The sequence below is a fragment of the Lissotriton vulgaris genome, chromosome 7 (assembly GCF_964263255.1).
Source record: "Lissotriton vulgaris chromosome 7, aLisVul1.2, whole genome shotgun sequence".
NCBI lineage: Eukaryota > Metazoa > Chordata > Amphibia > Caudata > Salamandridae > Lissotriton > Lissotriton vulgaris.
Window position 1 is genome coordinate 1,700,615,485 of NC_141695.1, and position 22,891 is coordinate 1,700,638,375.

Sequence of the window (22,891 nt, forward strand, 5' to 3'; positions counted from 1 at the left end):
TCCAGATAGTTTGGACATTATCTAACGGCATCATCTTTTATAGCATCGCCATTTCCGTACCCGGGAATCTTCTGTTCACTGCTTGGGGAGTCAGAGCTTGAATCCTTGTCTATGGGCTGTGAAGAAAGTGTTTTTTTTCTCTGATCTGTTGATATGGGCTTTATTGGTATGTTTTCTGAGGAACTAACAGCACCGTAAATCCAAAGTGATGGCATTATAGCTCTATATAAATCTGATCTCACACACACTGAAGCAATGCCGATGAGCTATGACGCTTCTTTCCACAGCACAAGTATTTGTGGACTTCTCCAGGTTGATTTCTCTTATTCCCCTTACAGCATCCCCAGTACTCGCCCGTCCTGTAATTTAGTTGTGCCCTAAGTGATAAATACATATAAAGATAAGATATTAGAGTTTGAATCTCTGAAGCAATAGTTCTTGAAGGTGTTGTCCTTCATCCACCTCTTCAGTGCTGTTATCTTCTGATGCTCCCACATTTAGCTGGAATTTTAGATGGTTGTGTAGTAATTCCAGGAAAAGCTACACTGAGTTGACCCCCACCACTCATGTTGTCGAAAGTTGGTGATATGCTGTTTACAGGGTGTCTACGTTTTTCATATTCCCACACTCTGGCCTGAGAGCAAGGCGTAACTGTGGTGTAGCTGTAAATCTGACTTCTGATCCACCATCTTTCAGCTGTTCAAATGACTTGCAGGGACGCTGCTCAGTAACTGGGCTGAGCATTATATTAGACAAGGGCCCAATTTACTCAGTACATTAATATCCCCTCCGTTTTGAAGTTCATGATCCCCTTGATGGTTTCAGTGTTTGACACTGAGGTCCCCACTGGAGTCTCTAGGAGGAGACTACTCCTGAAAACCAGTGTGGTGGCACCCCAGCTTCCCATGCTGTCTCACCCATTGTAGTGATGAGTGACTGCACCTGGGAGGCCTTGTATTCTGCACATTTTGGCATCTCCATGCTGAAATGCATACTGTAACCAACTGTGCTGTTCTCTTGGCCCGTATATACCTCTTAGAATTTGCCACTTTGAAAGGCTTCCTTGGTTTTATCTCAAATAGGGTGCCTCAATCCACTGATGCCGTTTGTGTACAATGCAAGCACAAATGCGTTTTAGCACACTAAAAGACTGCCCTATTGGCTTTGCCAATGATTGCGTAAAAGTGAAAAAAAGTGCTTTCTGTTTAGAGCCCATAAAAAATATGAAGAATTAGAAGTGACAAACTGCCTGATGATATGGCGTACTTTCCAATGGAAGCACTTCCTGGACGATGAAATGGTACCTTGCGCCATTGGCTATTTGGTATGAGTCATCTACCTGTGTGTGGATCAGAATACTTCTCTATGCAAGTTAATTTTTATAAATTGCTGCGCTGTCAAGCCAGGCCTAAAAAGCCAAGAGATGATTCCAGCGTGATAACTCTCATGAAGAACAGGGCAGACTTTTTTTTATTTTATGAGTTTATATGAGCTTGGCAAATCTGTAGTGGATGCCAATTTTTTTGGTGTGTGTTTTCCAACTTTTTGTGTTTGGTGTATCAAGCTCGTGTACTATCATTACAGTGTGGATTTTTTTTACTCTATTCAGTCATTTTAATGTTGGTTGTGCTCCTGAAACTATGCCCAATCCTGTAGTGGCTAACGCTGGTTTTATTGTGGTTGGTCACGGTCTCACATGACCATGGGCTAAAACAGTGGAGAATGCCCTGAGATAATTACCAGAGGTTCAGATTGATTCCGTCATTCCATCCATAATGCTCCTGCGGCCTTAGTCGCCCCAAATGATTTGGGTGTAACCCCATTTGTACCCGAGATGGCTGTGGCATTGTAACCCCAACTGTACCTCGCTGATGAAGCTGAAACGCATCTGGGGTAACTTTCTACCATTCAGGGCGCTTGTATCCTAGCAGTTCAGGCTGTACTGGCCCTTTTAGGAAGTGGTCAAGACTGACTCGAATGCAGCTGGGTGCTGGCTAGAACAGAATAAATAAGATGACAATGATGGAATGGAATGTGCCCTGAATAGTTATCAGTGAATTAGGTTAATTTATGAATTTCATTTAATTGTTTGTATGCTAAGTGCGCCAGACCGTTCATCATTTCCATGTCTTAATACACTAGGCTCAATCCCCGCCTTGATTTCCTCCGGCACAATTTAATTAGAAGGCACACCTAAGCTGACGCAGGTACAATTTTATTAAATTCTTCTAACGTTTTTTAAATCATGGCTGCTCCTGTTTTTTAACATCAGTGAACCAAGATGATGATGTTAGGTGAGAGCTGCGAAAGGCTTTTGATCAGTTAGACTTTGGGTGCACTGCCCGTATATACGCACATCGGTATAAACTTACAGACTATTAAGGTGCAAGACGGCGAGTGGAAAAACCTTGAACCACTCAATAGGGTAGGAAGACACCTACTCTGGTAAGAACAAAATTGGTTGCCGTTGCACTCAGGACAGTGTGAACAATGTTAAGTAACACAAAGCAATACACTTGTCCAAACAGGAACACGGATCCGGACGCATTACACGCCGCGTCTCCGCTTCAACAAGCGGAAAGCGCCTGACACAACGGACGCGTTCACGGCATTATTACTCTACTCCTTACCTATAGAGCGTTTATCGACTCGCCGTGGACAATAAAATAACAAGGAAAATACTTCTACAATCTTAAAGCGGGAAACCACTATCAGAACAATTAATTTCATATTTAATACTCGGACTGGGTATTTGCGGTCAAGAGCCCGGCTGGGTTGGAAGTATCACCAGCGGAGCGACCTTCTGACAAGAACACAGCCTTTTAGCCCTGAGGAATCGCAAGTGCGATGAAACACGTGTCGGCTGGCTGTATGCAACATTAAAGACTCCAAGATTTACCTATCGAGAGTTTTTGTGCTTGGATAATTCTGTCATGATGATGTTAGGTAGTGGAAACTGTCCAAACTGGGGTGCAGACAGCCCCTCTCACCTTTCAGCCTGGTACCACTGCACCAGCCGCACTACTTCCCTACTGACCGTTCTCCACTTCAGCCCCGTCTAAATTACAATTCCTGCTTGTGACCCTTTTGCCTGCTTGTGCATGTTTTCGTGACCCTGTTGCCTGCTTGTGCCTCCGTGTGCCCCTATTGCCTGCTTGTGCCTCCGTTTTCGTGCCCCTGTTGCCTGCTTGTGCTGTGTGGGTGTGTGTGGAAGGCTCTGTGTGGGTGTGTGGAGGGCTCTGTGTGGGGAGCTTTGTGTGGCTGTGTGTGTGGGGGGCTCTGTGTGGCTGTGTGTGTGGGGGGCTCTGTGTGGGTGTGTGTGGGGGGGCTCTGTGTGTGTTTGTGTGTGTCATTTGCGAGAGATAAAGCTAGTGGCATTGTAAATGACAATGCCATTTATTTATGTTAAAAAAAACATAAATAAAAATAATGTCAAGAGCAATGTCAATAGCTCTAACTTTAACAAAGGCAAAACCATTGCATTGTAAATGCTTGTTTTAATTAGAAGTGTTTGCGGACAGTCTTGTGCTTGGACAATAGAGCGCTCCTCCATGGAGCCACCTTGCTCAATAACGCCTTGAGACAGCAGGACCAACCAAAGTTGGCACGGGGCTGGGACGTGGTCTCAGAGCGAGCCCCGCTCACCCACAGCCCCGAGCAGGGGTGGGAGCAGGCGGGGCGCGGCGTGGTTAGTGGAGAGATCCTCGGAGCTCCGCTGTCTAGGAACAGCGCCTAGAAGGCTGCGCTCTACCACAGCCAAAAACAGTTGTTGGGGAGGTTAGGACGGGCAATTTACTGTGTGCAGGAATATCAGGGGTTGCGGGCAGTAAACCAGTACTCACTCCAGGGCATCCAGCAGGGGTGGCACTCAGCACATAGAATCGGAAAAGAACCCAATGCGGTGCTCACCGAAGTAGCGAGCAGGCGATGTGAGAGGGAAGGCAGGGTAGAGTGGGTGGGTCCTCTCTAGCAGAGAGAGGGGGCAGGCATGCGACCCTGGCATCCGAGGAGGCAGCACCTGATGCGAAGAGAGCGCCCAGAGTCGTGGATGCGCAGAGCGGGCACACCGAACTATGTATTCCCCCCCCCCCCCCCCGGAGATGTCGGGAAAACCTTGTAACTCTGGTCTCTCGCGCCCAGTCAGTAAATCAGTCACTAGTAATGCCTCCTATTTAGAGCATGCTTTCATTCTCTAAAATAATCTTCACACAGCAGACTCTCTCTCACCAGTGTCCAAATCCAAGGCAAGGTTTCCATACTAATTTGGGAAAAAAAACATCACCTCCACCTCCGAAGACCATCCCCCAAAACGGCTTTACTGACCAAGACACCACCCAACAACTACTGCGAGGGATAGTATAGCTATGTTCACAAAAAGAAATGCAGCTTAATCCATCTGAGTTATGTGTACACTACACACTGTAGGCTGCTTGATACCCACGTATACCTTTTTAAAACATGTTCACGCTGAAACTAGACTTTCCCCTGCTTATGCTTTCCTGACTGAATTGGAACCGAACCGGTTAACCCCACGCACCGAGGCCTCAATAGTTCTTTATTTTGAAAAGAAATGTATAACATTTTTTTTACAGGGGGGCTCAAAGGGTACTCCTTTTTCCAGAGACTCCATCCGTCCACACGCAGGCCAGAGCTAAAAATACAAAAAAAGTGTATAAATTGAACTCCATTAAAAAAAAAAAGCCCTCACACCGCATAAAGGTGGCCTTTGTGCAGCGCAGTGGAAATGTTATACAAATAAGTCTTTATTAATGCCACAAAAAATACTTTAATTATATTTACGCAGATCAGAAAACGGGGTCACCTGAACTTTTCTTGAGATTCACAGCCGTGGGTCTGTTTCCATAAACTGGGCTCTTTAGTCTAAATTTCCAGCCCCGGCCTTGTTCATATTATAGCCACTTCTTTCGGCAATTGTAGACTTCTTTCTGGTACCCCTCGGATTTGCCTCCCCCTGTCCCCAGCCCTCCCCTCCCACAAACCCCCTTCCTGCTCCTTCTCCCTATCATGGTAGGCGATCATAGCAGCTTCAGCGGGGACCGTCCCAGACTCTCTCCCAGCTCCAAGACCAGGTTAAGTTGCAAAATGGTCCTACAAGGCGTGGGGAAGGTCTTGAGGTAAGCCGTTTTGTCTGCGGGAAGGCTTTTCTGTCCGACTGAACTAGCGATCTGTTAGGCAATGGTGTTCGTGGGGCATGCTTGATTGAGATGTAAGTGGCAAATGTATGAATGAGGCAATTCTCAGAGCATTGAATAGATCTTATTGGAAAATACTGTGAGCTAGAGGTGCTTTTGGCAATTAATGGAGTTCTAAAGATAAGTTTTAATCCGAGGAATACTATGTCATATTTACCTCCGTAACGGGCCATGTTGGTCTGTTGGCGATATTAATGGAGCCCAGTGTGGCGGGACGTTCATGAATGTGCTGGGTCTATGGGGCGATATTATGCATGTAAATGATGGCCATAAGATTCGTAGATGTGAACACTCAGGGAGTTTGGAATTCACTCTTTCTCCCAGCCTCGCAGACGGAAACATGAATGTGTGTGTGTGCGCGCATGTGTGTCTGTGTGAGCGTGCCTGGGCGTGTGTGTGCATCTGTGTATGTGTACATGCCTGTGTGTGGTTGCCTTTGTATGTGAATGCATGTCTGTGTGTGTGTGCGCATCTGTGTATCTGCGCCTGTGTGTATGTTTGTGCATCTGTGGGTGCGTGCCTGGGGCGCGTGTGAGCATCTGTGTGTGTACATCTGCCTGTGTGCGTGCCTGGTCGTGTGTTCGCATCTCTGTGTGTGTGTGTGCGCGCGCAACTGTGTATGTGTGTGTGTGGCCTGTGTATGTAAAAGCATTTGTGCGTGAGTGTGTGTGCCTGTGGGGGTGTGTGCGTGTCCAGGGCAATGCAATCCTTCACTTCTTTCAAGATTAACATAAAAATGAATGTTCTGTTTGTACCACATGTGCTGTTGTCAGAATGAAATTACTGCGGATGTGGCCAGGCCTCTCATCCACATGGGGTTCTGATTAGGTCTTTCCCGCCAGCCTGACGTGTTTTTACAGTTAGGCGGAGCTCACCTTCTTGCCGGGCCTGGGCTCGGCGGCATTGAATATGTGAGGTGTTATATAGGAGTCTCCCCATATCCTGTAAAATGAGTAAAGCGGGGTGCAGTAGTGTTGGGGTGCAGAGAGAGTGGAGGACGAATAGAAGAACTTTGAGTTAGAAGTTTTAGGTAATTCACAGATATATTCACATACATTTTACCTTCTCTCCCCCTCCGACCTCTGATTCCCTGCCCCCTGGCTGTGCTTGCTTCCCCTGCCCCCTGGCTGTGGTTGCTCCCCCTGCCTGTGCTTGCTCCCCCTGCCCCCTGGCTGTGCTTGCTCCCCCTGCCCCCTGGCTGTGCTTGCTCCCCTGCCCCCTGGCTGTGCTTGCTCCCCTGCCCCCTGGCTGTGCTTGCTCCCCTGCCCCCTGGCTGTGCTTGCTCCCCTGCCCCCTGGCTGTGCTTGCTCCCCTGCCCCCTGGCTGTGCTTGCTCCCCTGCCCCCTGGCTGTGCTTGCTCCCCTGCCCCCTGGCTGTGCTTGCTCCCCTGGCTGTGCGTTCGCCCCTGCCCCCTGGCTGTGCGGTCGCCCCTGCCTGTGTGTTCCCCCCTGCCCCCTGGCTGTGCTTGCTCCCCTGCCCCCTGGCTGTGCTTGCTCCCCTGCCCCCTGGCTGTGCTTGCTCCCCTGCCCCCTGGCTGTGCTTGCTCCCCTGCCCCCTGGCTGTGCTTGCTCCCCTGCCCCCTGGCTGTGCTTGCTCCCCTGTGTGTATATGTGGCGGTGTGGGTGTGTGTGTGGCTCTGTGGGTGTGGGTGTGTGTGTGTGTGTGGCTCTGTTGGGTGTGTGTGTGTGGCTCTGTTGGGTGTGTGTGTGTGGCTCTGTTGGGTGTGTGTGTGTGGCTCTGTGGGTGTGTGTGTGTGTGGCTCTGTGGGTGTGTGTGTGTGTGTGTGTGTGTGGCTCTGTGGGTGTGTGTGTGTGGGGGGGGCTCTGTGTGTGTGGGGGGGCTCTGTGGGTGTGTGTGTGTGGGGGGGGGCTCTGTGGGTGTGTGTGGGGCTCTGTGGGTGGCTGTGTATGTGTGTGTGTGTGTGGGTGGCTTTGTGTGTGTGGCTCTGTGTGGGTGTAAATGCAATAGGTCATGCATTTGCGAGCGATTAACCTATTGGCATTGTAAATGACAATGCCATTTATTTAAGATTAAAAAAAACAAATGTCATGAGCAATGCCAATAGCTCTACCTTTAATAATGCCGAGACCATTGCATTGTAATTCTCAAGAAGCAAAATTGACCGTAAAGAGAAATGTTTGTCTTTTAGTTTTATGTCATGGTACATTACCACAATAATGGTATGACATAAGTCTGGTGACTTAATGCATGCTTTTGTCATGGTTCCAAGTAAGTGATAAAGCTCCTGGCATAGTGTGCTCGATAGTCACCTGCATACCTCTCTAGGCAAACCATTCTGGCTTATGGCCTTTCTTGATTGCAGTTTACACACATCACTGTAGCTGTTTCTTCAGTAGTCCAATCTTGCTTTAGTTGCAATGTTTTATCCTATGACCGAAAACATGCATTTTTTTGTCTGCAATCTGTGAATGGGAATGATACAAGGCTTCATAATAGTATCTAAACTCTCAACACCATAGCCTTCTAACCTATCATTGGAGATCCGCTGCAGTTTTTAATTAATAATTGGACCCACCTATTTTACGACCTTCTGCTTTCTAAGCCATGCTTATGGCTCCCCTGCTTTATTGCCAAATTAATAATCCTTCTCATGATCTCCCAGTGCCGACTCCTAGCTGTCTCTTTTAGTTGTTTTGTATTCATCATGCAAGTGCTGTAATTTTCTGTTAGTACTAAGGTTGAGTATTTCAAGAGTTCTGACACATGAAATAATCCCTGTTTCTAGATCCTTGCTTGGCTGGTCTCTTATTTTTATTTAAATTTCTTTTCTTTTTATTTGACAATGCGTACGTGGCCTGGAGCAGGATCACAACCTTGAAGACTTCCCCTCTATTATCCTCAAAGTATGGATTGGCCGTCCTATTTATTTGCTTAGCAGTGGATCTGCCTATCAGGACCCATGCATCTAATTTTCAAATGTCTTGTGTATCTTTTTTACCTTCGCAAAAAAGATACTACTGTTGTGGAGTGGTCCGATGTTCCATGAACCAGGCACTGCGGCATAGCCCCAAGAAACTACTAGTTAACTTTCATGTACAAATGACCACTCTATTTGAACCTCTGGCATAGCCAGCATTAGTGAGTAGAATGTATTGTCAAAGTGACATTCCATATCTATTTATTGGGCTTCTTGAACTAGTAGGGTGTTGTCTGTGCAAACATTGGATAAATGTTTCCCATTTCATTTTTTCTCTCAATCCATTGCTATTCCAAGATAATACCTTTCCCAAGAAGGAAGAGGCTTGTTGTCTCTCACTCAATGTAAGCTGAGATCAAAGATGATCTATATCAGTTTAGTCTGTTGACCTTTCGATGTTCAAATGCAGGATTGATTACTCAGTCTTTTCTTCGGAGGTCCCTGGATTTGCTACTCCTTGTTACACTTGCATACCTCTTGAACATTCAGATTATCTTGCACATTGCATGATAGCATCCCTATGTCTATAGTTAAACATTTATTGCCGTTGCTGGAGTCTCCGGGTGGTGGTGATGGACAATGTCTGGGGACCGCATGTGTCCTCTAAACTAGAAAAGAAAGGTCAAAAGCCTCTGAAGACTCATTACTTCCTGAATTCAACTTTTAACAAACAGTTCCACACTCTGGTCGTTTGTCTGCTCAGGAAATCCAACAAATTGAACGTTATTTTTATGGGAATGCCCCTCCGTTTTTTCGGCTCTCTGAAACTCGTATTATTTATCATATGTAAATGTTGAGACCTGTTTTCCAACTTTACTTATTACTTTTAGGCCATGTTCAGTTGCCCCCCACTTTCTTTCCTGACGTCCTTCTGTCGACAATTGAAATCCACATTCAGTGATCAATTTTGTGTTCCAGAATCAACCTGGTACCTTCCAAAGCTTTTAGAACTTCCTTGAGTGTAGACTCCATAGCAGTGGAGCCCGACGGTTGCCTTTCACTATCTCGCTCCTGTTTTGCCCCATGATCTTTCTGCCGGTTTGTGTTGCAGCTGACAACAGTACTTATTATTATTGTGTTGGAGTATTGAGAGAGAAGTAATTTCTCACCTGCACACACTATGCAGTTGGATTTGTACACACAGTTCTATTTTAAACCCTGCAGTGAAGGCAGCACAGTACTGTTGATACCTGTGCCTTGTCTATTAGCACTGAATTGGTTACTTTCTCCGGGATCATGCTGGTGTGTTCATAGGTCTTCTCATTTACAGGCTGTTTGAGGATTTAGGTGCCGTGCGACTTGGCGCTTGGTTTCAGACAGCCATCGTGCTGCGAGCTCGGTTCTTCCATAACATTCCTCTTAAACTCTGAATAACAAAGCGGTTTATTGACTTGAACATTTTTCATTTTGTTGTGATTTCACTAATTTAATATGTCTTTAAATATCCCCTGCTCTGTATGCTTACTACCTTCTATCAACTTATCAGCCACAGGTATAAATGGCTTAATTTATGTATTTTTATTGAACACCTGGGAAGGGAAGACATTTTTCCAAACCAGTAGCCAATCACATATATTTTAACTTGTGTATTTATTTGAATAAAGCCAATCCTATTAAGCGAAATTCAATCATATTAAGCGAAAGTAGTAGCAGCACTGTCACATGAGGGTTGTCTGGTAACTTGCACTGTCTCTATTTTTGAAGCTGAAGTCCTCACTTTATTCAGGTGTTTCATGAACATGCGCAACAGTGGCTTGATGATGTTCTGGTACACTTAGCTTGTGGTGTGTCTACTGTGAGTATTGTACATCAAGATGTACCCGCTGAGAGGTACTTTTTTGTTGGGTGGGTCCTTAATCCTGTGTAGTGTAGTTAACCCCCTCCACCTGGAGAGGTCACAAACAGTCAAGTTCTGTGTACAGGTCTGCTGCATACCACTAAGCATACATTCATGTGATCGTTGGTCTGTGGGTCATCAAAGTAAATACACTGATGTGAGGCTATTTGGTTTCTGGGCAGTTGTTGTAAATCTCAAGCCATAAATAGGTTCTAGTGGGAGTTATTTATGTATGCTGGGCCTTTCAAGTTATTTTCCATGCAATTAGTACACTTTCTTTAGATGGCATGGTGTAGTTACTAAAATATGTGTGGGAGTAATTTGCTATTTAAAAAAGCTGTGTGGTATCCCAGTTGATGTGAGCCTTTGGTTCTAAGAACAGTGCAACTTGCTTTGTGATACATTTTTGGTTTTCACCTTCTAATTTTTCTTGTACAGCAACAGCATTTGATTGAATTGATTCGCCAACGAGAGACTGAAGCAGCCTTGGAGTTTGCCCAGACACAGTTAGCGGAGCAGGGAGAGGAGAGCAGAGAGTGTCTGACGGAGATGGAACGTACCTTGGCCTTGCTTGCTTTTGATAACCCAGAAGATTCGCCGTTTGGAGACCTGCTGAACATGATGCAGAGGCAAAAGGTAATTCTACGGAATCCGCTTTGTGTATCCTATTGTGTTTTCTTTCCTGCTCTTTGGATTGGTGTGGCATTCACACCTTAATCTCAGCTCGCAAGCTCCAGCGAAGCTGTCTAAAGTTAGATTTAATCTAAATTCATGGTCTTTAGGCAGAAAGCTGTGTTAAGACCTTGCATTCAGACACTAATTGTTATTCATGCCTTTCGCTCCTCGGTATTTAGCACTACCATTTTTAGGTCTCGCCTGTCGATGCGCATGCGCATCGAGCAAGGCGAGAGTATTGCGAGTTATCCACTCTTTATCCACACTGCAAGGAATCGTGGCGATTCCTTGCAGTGCCCGTGACTTTTAAGGTCAATGCGCATGCGCATTAAGCTTATGCGCATGCGCATTGACCTTAAAAGTCACGGGCGCGTGCATGTCCGTCTTTGTTTACCCGCTCCGCCCCCTCCCGCCGTGTCGCCTTGCCTACTCTCTTCCACAGCCTCCCCCAGCTCCGCCCCCTCACTACTTGATTGCACGGCCGCTAGGCCGTGCCTCCCCTACTCTCCTCCCCCCTCCTCCTCTCCTCCCCTGCCTGCCTGCCGCTAGCCTTGTTTCCAATTATTTCTACACGCAGGCTCCATATCCAGTAGCGCTGCCTGTAAATATCGCGAGCGTTCCTCAGTCCGCCACTGCGGCTGTCCAGGTAAATAAATACAAAATGGTTGCTTGGGCGGGATCGTTAATGGGGCTGCATAGTACAGCCTGCATCTCTCCAATCCATGCATCTCTCCCCTTACCCAGTCTTCGGTTTCCAAACACGCCTCTACTGGTGCTTGCTTTTACTATTGTGCCGAAGATTATTGTGTCGCCGATTTCACGAAGCGCCTTCTGATTTGTTTTTAAGGGTCAGCATTCTAGTGTTGCCTGCTGTACCAGCACGCACGCACCATAGAGTCTGGCACTGCGTAGACTTGAATGCCCTGATCACGTGACCCGGAAATACCGAGCAATCTGGTTTGGCGCGCTCTGGCTTACCTATTTAAAAATAATCGGCCAAGACAAGCCCGTGTACACATCGAGGGAAGCGGGCAGACACTTTTGGTACCAGCGGCATGTAAGTAACCCTCCAGATTGTCCAGCTTGCTAATCTCCATTTTACTTTGAGGACATAGTGCGAAGCCGCATCACTCAGTTAAATTACCCGCTATTCGTTAACACCCTATCTTGGATGTATTTGAGTATATGATCTAGCTGCACTTATTGTTTGCGCCACGTCCCCACCACATTCCACTGCTTTACAAATATTGTGTTAATCTCCTATTGATTTGGTTCAAAATCAATTGGCGCTCCAATCTTATTAGTGATCTGGTCAATATTCCTCGGTGTTGTGCCTCGTTTTATTAACCAGCGTGCGTTAGAGGGGTGTTTCAGTCTGCCGTGACAGCTGGTGTTGTGTGTTTTCGTTATCAGGGTCAATAGTACTTACTATCGACAATGGTTGTAATTTAAACAGTCTATAAGCAGTCCTCTGAAGTCATTAGATGTAGCTCACTCACCCTCACCCACACTCACCCTCACTCACCCTCAACCCCTCACTCACCCTCAACCCCTCACCCTCACTCACCCTCACCCACACCCACACTCACCCTCACCCACACTCACCCTCACCCTCACTCACCCTCAACCCCTCACTCACCCTCACTCACCCTCAACCCCTCACCTACCCTCACCCTCACTCACCCTCAACCCCTCACCCTCACCCTCACTCACCCTCAACACCTCACCCTCACTCACCCTCACTCACCCTCAACCCCTCACCCTCACTCACCCTCACCCTCACCTTCACTCACCCTCACTCACCCTCACCCTCACCTTCACTCACCCTCAACCCCTCACCCTCACTCACCCTCAACGCCTCACCCTCAACCCCTCACCCTCACCCACCTTCACTCACCCTCACACTCACCCACCCTCACCCACCCTCAACCCCTCATCCCCTCATCCTCACTCACCCTCAACCCCTCACCCACCCTCAACCCCTCACCCCCACTCACCCTCAACCCCTCACCCTCAACCCCTCACTCACCCTCACTCACCCTCAACCCCTCAACCCCTCACCCTCAATCCCTCACCCTCACTCACCCACACTCACCCACACTCACCCACCCTCACCCACACTCACCCACCCTCACCCTCACTCACCCTCAACACCTCACCCTCACTCACCCTCAACCCCTCACCCACCCCCTCACCCTCACCTTCACTCACCCTCACTCACCCTCACCTTCACTCACCCTCAACCCCTCACCCTCACTCACCCTCAACGCCTCACCCTCAACCCCTCACCCTCACCCACCTTCACTCACCCTCACACTCACCCTCACTCACCCTCACCCACCCTCAACCCCTCATCCTCACTCACCCTCAACCCCTCACCCCCACTCACCCTCAACCCCTCACCCTCAACCCCTCACCCTCAACCCCTCACCCTCAACCCCTCACCCTCACTCACCCTCACTCACCCTCAACCCCTCAACCCCTCACCCTCAATCCCTCAATCCCTCACCCTCACTCACCCACACTCACCCACACTCACCCTCACTCACCCTCACCCTCACTCACCTTCACCCTCACTCACCTTCACCCTCACTCACCCTCAACCCCTCACCCTCACTCACCCCCACTCACCCTCAACCCCTCACCCTCAACCCCTCACCCTCCCTCACCCTCATTCACCCTCAACCCCTCACCCTCACTCACCCTCAACCCCTCACCCTCAACCCCTCACCCTCAACCCCTCACCCTCAACCCCTCACCCTCAATCCCTCACCCACACTCACCCACACTCACCCACACTCACCCCCACTCACCCCCACTCACCCTCACACTCACTCACCCTCACTCACCCTCACTCACCCTCACCCACCCTCACTCACCCTCACTCACCCTCACTCACCCTCACTCACCCTCACTCACCCTCACTCACCCTCACTCACCCTCACTCACCCTCACTCACCCTCACTCACCCTCACTCACCCTCACTCACCCTCACTCACCCTCACTCACCCTCAACCTCATGCTAAAGATTTACAAAAAAACCATTAACAATTCTAAAAGCACTAACTCTAATGCTGCGAGACCTATTGCATTTCTAATGCTTGTTTATTACTTTATGAAGTCAGTATTTGGAAACTTTTACAGATTTTGAAACTAAAGTACCTTCATCATAACCGTCGAGGAAGAGCAATATGTTGTTTTTTTATTACTAATATATATATATATATATATATATTTTTTTTTTAATTAAGAGTAATCTCTAAAAATGAACCCGGGTCCCGATGTGCAAGTTAGTCAAACGTAGTGCCTCCAGTATATGTTTATCAGGGAAATCTGCAGTTCGTAGCTTTATGTAAATGTTCTACACATGAATCCACTAAACTGCTCATTCTATCAGTGTTTTGAATGTCCAGTGCCAATTAAATATCTATAACTGTAAACGACCCACTTATCAAATGAACAAACTTTTTAACAGTTATGTGAAATTGTTTATACAAAGTTGTATATGCTGCAACAAGACTGATGAACTTAATCACATTAGTAGCAGCTACACTACTGTTTAGCTTCAGCCTAGAACTTCAGTCACCTACCTTCAATTACTTAGTTGAAAAATAATTTGAACCCAGGGTGTCCAATGTGTATGACCTGGGCCAATGCGGAATGTTAATCTGATATTGTAACCGTGCCCAAATGAAGGACTCGCCTTCTAAGGTATCATATACTTAAGTTTGTCTCCGTGCACAGATTCATAATCCAATTTGTCAGTTTTTATTGTAAGAAAACTTGATTGGTAACCGGGTTCACTGCTAACACCTGTCATGACCCTGAATGCGATGAAAAGTAATCTGCTCCATGATGAACACAGTAATAATTCCAGTGTTTTGTTGTAATCATGAATTGGAAGTGAATTTTTACTGTGCTAGCCGGGAAATGTTACATTCTTTGGCAGGACAAGAGGTGAGGATTTTTTTTTTTAGCTTCCCTTTATTGATGCAGTATCCACTACCAATTTATTGAAGCAAAAGATCTTAATGTGGACTCGGCTGGCCACTATGCTGCATTCGAAATAGCCTCCAACATTACTGCCAGAATTAAGGGTGGGCGGGTAGGGCATAGTGCCCTTGCCCTTGGAAGAGTGCATCAAATCATACTGTACCCATCCCTATCTCCTGCAGAGTACAGCCGCCCGAATGGGACAGAGTTGGTGACAAAATTGGCTTAAACGACTTTCAGAAAGAAATTAGTAGTTGGACAGCTGCCATACTCTTAATAGGAGTTAATTACTGCTTCACTTCAAGGGTGAATGTTGCTGAATCTGGTGTAAAAATCCTTCCAGTCCATATCCAGTGCCTGAACATGAGACACTCCAATACCCTATGAAGCACAACAAATAGAGGTTAGCAAAACTTTATTTTTGAACCACCAGTTAATTGTCATGCCAACTTTGAAAAGAAGATAGGACCATTTTAAGGTTCCACAGTTCCTAATACCTACAATGGGAAGGCTTGGTTAACCTTCTCCATTCTAGGAGTGTGCACTCGATGAGATTTCATCCTTTCAACTGCCGTATAACAACCTGCATGGCCAATTTGAACTAATTCACTGTACAGTCGATCTTGTTCTGGTGCCTTTTTGGCCAACTCTGACAAAGTTCAGAATGTCATAAACCACTAATCCTGCAGGATCAACGTTGGTCTCAGCTCACCAACTACTCCGTTTAAGTGGAAAGAAGCCTTTTATTATTTTCCTATTCAGAAAACGGGGTGGTGAAGACGGAGCCGAAGACGGCTGTAATGCCAGAAACCGGTCCCCGGAAGGTTGTTTTTAGGAAGGGGAAGAGCACACCGGGTTATGTGTACTAATTATTCATGAGTATTTTAGACATGTCTTATATAATAACTCATTTTCCACTCATTGAAATCAGATTGATGTTATTTATTTTTTATACATCTTTGATATTCTTTTCTCTTTGTGGTTTTGTTACTAATCTATCTTTTTTTCTCTTTTTCTCTTCTTGTTTTATCTTTTTTATATATAAATTTTCAATTATTTAGTTTACAAAAGACATTTTCACATACAACACATTTTGATAATTTCATGTAAAATCTGAATCATATAAAAAACATCATTTCTGTTTATAACTTCATATAATCGCAGAATTAATTCCTTCAACGCGTTTCGGCGGTCGCCTTCGTCAGGAAATCTGCTTTGGTCTTTGTTATAGTACCCGTAGCTAAAATGATGAGAAAATGATACTTTAGCATACATCTTCTGTACACTTTTATTTTCATAATCATGTCTAACTTTTTACTTCATTCTGTTGTATTCCTTAAAAAATTATACCTATATATTTTACTTTTATGCAAGTCCCTAAGTGATCAGTAAGCCTACAATGGCTAGGTGCTGTCATATTCACATACTTATGCATTTTTTATGAAAGATTATCATGTGCATAATAAGTATCTTTTTAAGTTTCTCTGTACTGTTCCATGCAAACATACATTTCCGTCTAATTTACATGTGAGATTCATCCAACATACTGGTTTGGCCTATTGCTTGCAGATGGGAGCTTATCGGTTAGGAACAAGACTTATCAGTTGTCTAAGGAGCCCAGGGCAAGTCACCAAAAATGGGAGAGAACTATTTCCCTTGAAAGTGTGTCCCATTTTACTAGATATGAAACTAGTAAAGATAGTACCTTGTTTATATGGACGTCATGGCTTCCAATAGATTTACTTTTTAGATCTGTATCAAGTTTAACAAGGGACCAGGCTTTGTTTCTGAAAGAAGGTTAGATATATCTTAACACTTTTTTTCTTTTTTTTCACTGACATTTTGTACTATTTATTTCTCGCTGCCTGGATTACCTCAAACGTAGGTTATCTTTAACTGTCTATGCGTATATATCCGTCTTGATTCCGATGTGACAACTCCGATCCTAGTTTGCCCATATGGTGGCTCTGGATATATCGGTTGTTCCCTGCATAGTAGGACACATGGACATAAATTTCTGTTTGTGCCTGTGGATCTAGCTACATATCATATTCAATCACGCCATCATGCATGATTTACCTTAAAATAATCAGATTGATCCGTTAAATGTACTGCTTCTGTCGGTTAGAATACTTTGCGGTTTTCAGTTACACCTAAAGTCGTCAGGGGTCGAGTTCCACTTAAAATTGATGCTTTGACCTATGAGCGGAGGTACAGTGAGATTAGATTTATCCCAAATTTTAACTTGTAAAGTAATGTGTTAGGCTTTTTCTACAAGTACATAGCCCTTACCTTAAGTAAAAGAAATTTTTTTTGCGTTAGCTGAGCCAGCTAAACAAGGAGATCCTCTTGATAGTGCAGGATTTTATTTCTATACAAATTGTCTGTCTAAAAAGGAGGGAAAGAAATTGTCTTTTAGTCGCCTATTCTTGAAGCCATGTGCCATCTTAAAGCCTAATTCTTGCCTATAACTATCGTGAGCGCGAGACATACCTGATGTTTGAAATGAGGAAGCCGTCGAAATGTCTCTGGTACAGGGATGGGTTTCTCAAACGTAAGAGGCCCTACCTCTTTATATAGCAGGGTTTTTGGCGCCCAAATTGCGTGTTTGTAGCGTCCTCTCGCGAGATTACGTGTCGAGATGGTGCCGTCTTTTCCGTCTACTGATTGCATTGGAGCTAATGGGTCCGCCATCTTAGCCTGGTTATTACGGTATTAGGTCTCTATGAAGGTAGATTGTGACTGTGTCACTGTGCAAATTGTGTCTTATAAATTTTATATATTTGACATTTTCTTCGATGGGCTAAATTTTTACAAGTTCAAAAGTGGTGCTTGGCTTCATATAATAATGGTTTCTTTAATAAGCCAAATTTACGATGTCAGCTTCCTATAGGGACAAAAGGGGATTGTTCTGCAGCTTGTTTTACGTTTAAGGCACATATTCTCACGGGATTCAGTATTGGTAGGGTTCTATTAGTTCTCCTTACTTGGTATGTAACCGATGATGATTCACCTATTTTACTTAATTGTTATGGTACCAGATCTGTTTAATGGCTCCAATTGGTCACTACTTTTACTATGAGTAATGCTATGTTGTGCTTAGGTGATGACTATAGATGAGCTTATTTTAGAAAAAACTTCATGTTATGATCATAAGGGAAGTTTTTTCCACAGGATTACGCTCTATATCTTTTACTTTATGTACCTGAACGGTTTTTTCGTTATATCTTATTCTAAGGAAAATTGCGTTATGGGCATTATGTTTGTAAGTGAATAGTTTGGCAGCAATGGGATATTTATGAGATAGGGTTACTGCCATCTGCAGGCAAATTAAGGCATTCACAGAATTACATCCACAACCTACTATTGATTATATACGGTTATTGTTCTACGTGCAAATTAAATATACAATTTCTGTGGTCTTGTTCTCTCATTTCTAGTGTTACTCCTTTTGATTGTAGTTTAAGGCTCCACAATTATCATAGGATAGCTTGTTCCCATGGAATCTCAGCATTCAATCCGCTGGTGGCCGTCCCCAAAACAAAAATCCAGTAAACCTCTCAACTTGCGGATTTTTTCTTGATCATAACCTGTTCTTGGGTGTACTCTTTCTAGGATGTACCATGTTATATCTTCGGGTGCATGTTCTTCCTCTACAAAATGACTAACCATAGGGGCAGTCAGCTTCCTTGTTCTTATTGCTGACCTGTGCTCAGTTAATCTCACGTTGAGAGCTCTTCCCGTCTGACCTACGTAGCCTTTGCCACAAGGACAGATGATTAGGTAGACTACATATGAGCTCCTGCAGTTGTTAAGGTCAGATGGTTGTATTAGTTGTTTATTGAAAGTCAGGCTTGTTCCCTCTATGGCTGATCCACAGGATTTGCAAGTTGAACATCTGTAATTGCCCACTACTGGTTCTAGATTAGTCAATGATTGTTGCTTAGGGTCAGATTTGGTGACCATCCTAGACCTCACTATATGGTCCTTTAGCGTTTTATTTCTTTTGTATGCAAAGATAGGTTTAGGTAATCTATCTTGCTTGGGGACATTGACATTTAGTATGTGCCAATTGGCATTCACTGTCTGTCTAATTCTTTCATTAATGCTCGAATGCTTTGTGACGAACACTAACTGGGGAGTGTTTTTTTCTGTTTTAGGTTGTAACAGTATCTGACGGTCAAAAAACCTAGCTCTTTTGAATGAGTCCCTCACTAATTTCCTAGGATACCCTCTGGACAAAAACTTTTCTTTCATTGCTGTTGCTCTGATGTCATAATCCTGTATGTTGGTACAATTGCGTCTCAGTCTTAAGAATTCTCCGAATGGTACGCTGTTCTTTTGGATTGTGGGATGAAAACTGTCATAGTGGAGTAACGTGTTTTTAGAAGTCGGCTTAACAAACAGGTCCACTATTAGTGTCTGATCTTGGTGTTTTATCTCTACATCCAAATATGATACTTGTTGTCTGCTTGTGTGGTGTGTGAATTTGATGTTATCACAAAGATTTATCCATTGAAGATATTCTTCTAACGTGTCTTCATTATCGAGCTAAATGAAGAACACGTCGTCTATATATCTAGCCCAATTGCACACTGATTCAAAAAATGGGGTTACTTCATTGAATACAAATTGTGATTCAAAGTGGGCCATATAGATATTGGCAATTGTGGGGGCACAAGAAGCCCCCATGCTGACTCCTTGTTGCTGCTTGTAAAGTTTGCCATTGAATTCAAATACATTGTCATTAAGAACAATGTTCAGACATTCAAGTAGGAAGATACTAGAACACTGTATCTGGTACTTCTGTATAAACCAACGTGTAGCTGTAAGTGCTCCCGCTATTGGGATATTGCTGTACAAGGTGACAATGTCCATAGTGACTAAGATGTTAGCCGTATTACAAAATTGTACATTCTCCACAAGGTTTATGATGTGTTTGGTATCTTTCACATGTCCCGGGATGTTAGCTACATGTGGGCACAGGATAGAATCTATGTATTTGGCCAGGGGTTCGGTTACTGAACCTATGGTTGTTACAATGGGCCTTAAAGGCGGGTCTCGTATATCTTTATGCACCTTGGGAATGCCGTAGATGCTCGCTAGTCTTGGCTTTTCCACATTCAGATAATCATTTTCTTTGTCACATATCTCACTATTTCTTAGTGCACGATTGGTCACTTGTCTGATTTTCTTTTTTATTTCTGTGGTCGGATCTTTCGTTATTGGGGCATAGAAATGTTGATCGCTTAGCATCTCTTCCATTTTGGCTATATATCGGGCTGTTTCATAAACCACAATACCTCCCCCTTTATCACATGCTTTCACTGTGATATTTTGATCTTGTTTGATCATGTTCATTGCCTCATATTGGTTCTTGGTGAGGTTAAACTGTGGCCTAGGAGCATATTTGGCAATGTCTGTGAACTTATCGTTCATGATCTGCTCAAAGATTGCTACTTGAGGAGGCACCTGTTCTAAGGTTGGTGTGAAGACGGACTTGGGTTTTAATCCTGACAGATTACTTGGTTCGAGGTCTAGATCTTTATTCAGAAAGAAGAACTTTAATCTTATTTTTCTAAGGAACGTCTGAAGATCCCTGAATAAATCAAATTTATTTAATCCTGAGTGTGGGGCAAATGAAAGTCCCTTGGATAGCAATGTGATGGTATTGGGTGGAAGAGTATGAGACGTCAAGTTAAAGATGGGCAGTTGATCTAATTCCTCCAATACCTGTTGTTCCTTGTTTCTAGGTATTGGTCGTATCCCATCTCTTGATGTGCCGGATACTGATATTCCTGAGGTGGAGGGTTCTGAAATGTTTGGTGGTATTGTGGTCTCCAATTCGAGCGTCTCGGTGGGCGCTGTCCTAAAAAAGGTCGTCTACCTTGGTATCTGGAATTTGGTCTACCCCTTTGGTATCCTCCATCATATGAGGCACCATCACTGTCTGTACCTGAGGACTCAGAAAATGTATTCACTCGTTTTCCATATCTGTTTTGTCTATACCCCCAATTTTCAACCCCATTATCTTTATTGGTGTAAAAATTGTCCGATAGATAGGGATATACTGCTTCCTTCTTAAAGAATTTTATGTCTTTCTGCAGTTTTTCTGTTTTTCTTTTTATTAGGTAGTCGGCATATGAGTTTAAATCTTTTTCGATATCGTCCAGTGTCTTTTTTACGTCTTCCACTATTCCTGATTTTTTGATTTTGTCTTCAAGTTCTGCAATTTCTTGTGCCAATTCTTGTAGCATTCCTTTAGAAGTTTCCACTATTAACATCATGTAGTCCCTGGAGCACCTATTCGATATCATGGACCAGCGCTCCAGGAACTCTTTGATGTGTGTGAATAGCCCTGGGATATTTCGTATTCTTAGTCCCTGAGGTATAAACCCAGCTTTTAGATATTGGAGCACAAAGTGCCCATGCTGTTCTATGCGTTTTAACTTCTTTCTTAGCCCCAACAGGGTGTTTACCTCATTATTTTTATCTTGGCCTGTAGTGGAGGACTCACCAAATGAAACTGAGCTCCCCACCATGTTGGCATATTGCTCATCTGTGAATCCAAATGCTGGTAATTTGGCCATCGGCCAAGTTTGTTTCCTTCCCAGTATAAGAATTGGCTTGGTAGTTTGGTCTGCCCTGTTCCCATGATGCACTGGGCCAGGACAGACTAATTTGCATGTAGCCAGGTTCTGAGCTGGGATGGTGCAGTGAGCTAAAAAACGGTGATGGATCAAGCCCTGATCTGTTGACTGGGTATGAGTGTTCTGTTTAATTCAGATACTCTGTCCATCACCACCCCCTTTTCTGAATCATTTTTTTATGTTCCTGGCACTACTCCTGTTGCATAAAGAACGCAGGCTTTATCATTGGACCGTGCTTCTCTCTGGGCGGTTTCTGCAATGTTTAGTGGGCCCCTCTAGGGGGTTCTTTGCCGGAGATATTTTATTTCCTCTGTCCCGTGATAGCCATACAGTGGAGTGATGCCCTTCACTGTGCTCTGAATAGGGTATGGTAAGGTTAACATTGGCTATGGGGTACCTAATGTTAAAGCTTTAATGCTGAAGGAAACTCGTGGCAGTAGTTTTTTTAAATCTGCATACTGGTAGAGGGAATAATAAACCCTAAGAGCAACATGTTTCTTGCTTAATGTGCTTGGATCAGTCCGTGGCAATTCTTCAGGATTGGTAGTGACTGACCTAATCTACCATGAATATTATGATGTACTAGTAAGATCTGTTTTTAACCTGCATATATATTGTGCTAATATATGTAAGTTCTCCCATTGCAGAATATGACCTGCATGACCTGTTTTCGCAGTTAAATGGGCTCTTAGAGTGGCATGGGGCCACTTGCCGAAGTTCCTTCCTGGGGAAGCATTGTGAAATCATTACATGCTCCCATGGACTCTGGAGCTCTCTACCACTGACTCCTTCAAGCACATTAGGCAAGACAACATATTGACTCTCACTGGTCTTGGAGGAAAGGCATCCATCCTCCATCCCTGTCCTGGAAGTCTGCAAGAATGTTTCTGTTGCTGCCACTTCCAGGCGCAGCCTTGAACTGAAAAACCTGGAAGCTTAACATTTAGTCTTGATGCGAACTGTTCCTGAGAAAAAGGCCTCTCACTCTTACTGGAATATTGAAAATAAAGCTGATCCAACATTTGGTCACCAGAGTCTCTAAGGAACCACAAGTTCTGATCTGTTGCCATTTTCACTTGTCATACCAGCTACTGAAATTGTCCAGGAGGCAAAACATTGTAAAATTCTTGGCCAACTCTACTAGCTTCCTGGATTTCGTGTCTACCAATCAGTTGATTTACTGAACCTCTGCTATGTTGTCCATCCTCAAGAGAACACAAGAGTGGACCTGGTCCAAAGACAGGCGTTGAATCAAACATGATCTGGCCAGGAGCTCCAGCCAGTGGATATGAAGCCACAGGTTGTCAACTAATCTCATCGATCAGAGAGATTGTCTGGTGGAGGCAAAAAGACTCTTTGATGATGCTACCAGCTGCTAGTACGTCGGTGGTAAAGCATATACCACTGACTGAAAATAACTGTTGAGGGTTCCACAGATTTTTCCAAAAGGTATTCTTCCAGAACATATGATCCCAATTTCCTTATTTTTAAAGTTTACATTCTCCCAGGAGGCACCAGGTGCATTGGGTCCAGCCTGAAAGCACAACTGGGTGAATAAGGGAATGATCTTTTGTTGCCATCTCCA

The 22,891-nt window shown here is 44.6% G+C and overlaps 1 protein-coding gene across 2 annotated transcripts in view; it reads left to right on the plus strand.

Moving 5' to 3' along the window:
- Positions 1-22,891, plus strand: part of GID8 (GID complex subunit 8 homolog) — a 42,623-nt gene that overhangs the window by 14,524 nt on the left and 5,208 nt on the right. For both annotated transcript variants that reach the window (XM_086932841.1, XM_086932840.1), the window contains exon 4: positions 10,427-10,624. In XM_086932841.1, coding sequence (XP_086788967.1) covers positions 10,427-10,624 — 198 coding nt within the window. The remainder of the gene's footprint in view (positions 1-10,426; positions 10,625-22,891) is intronic.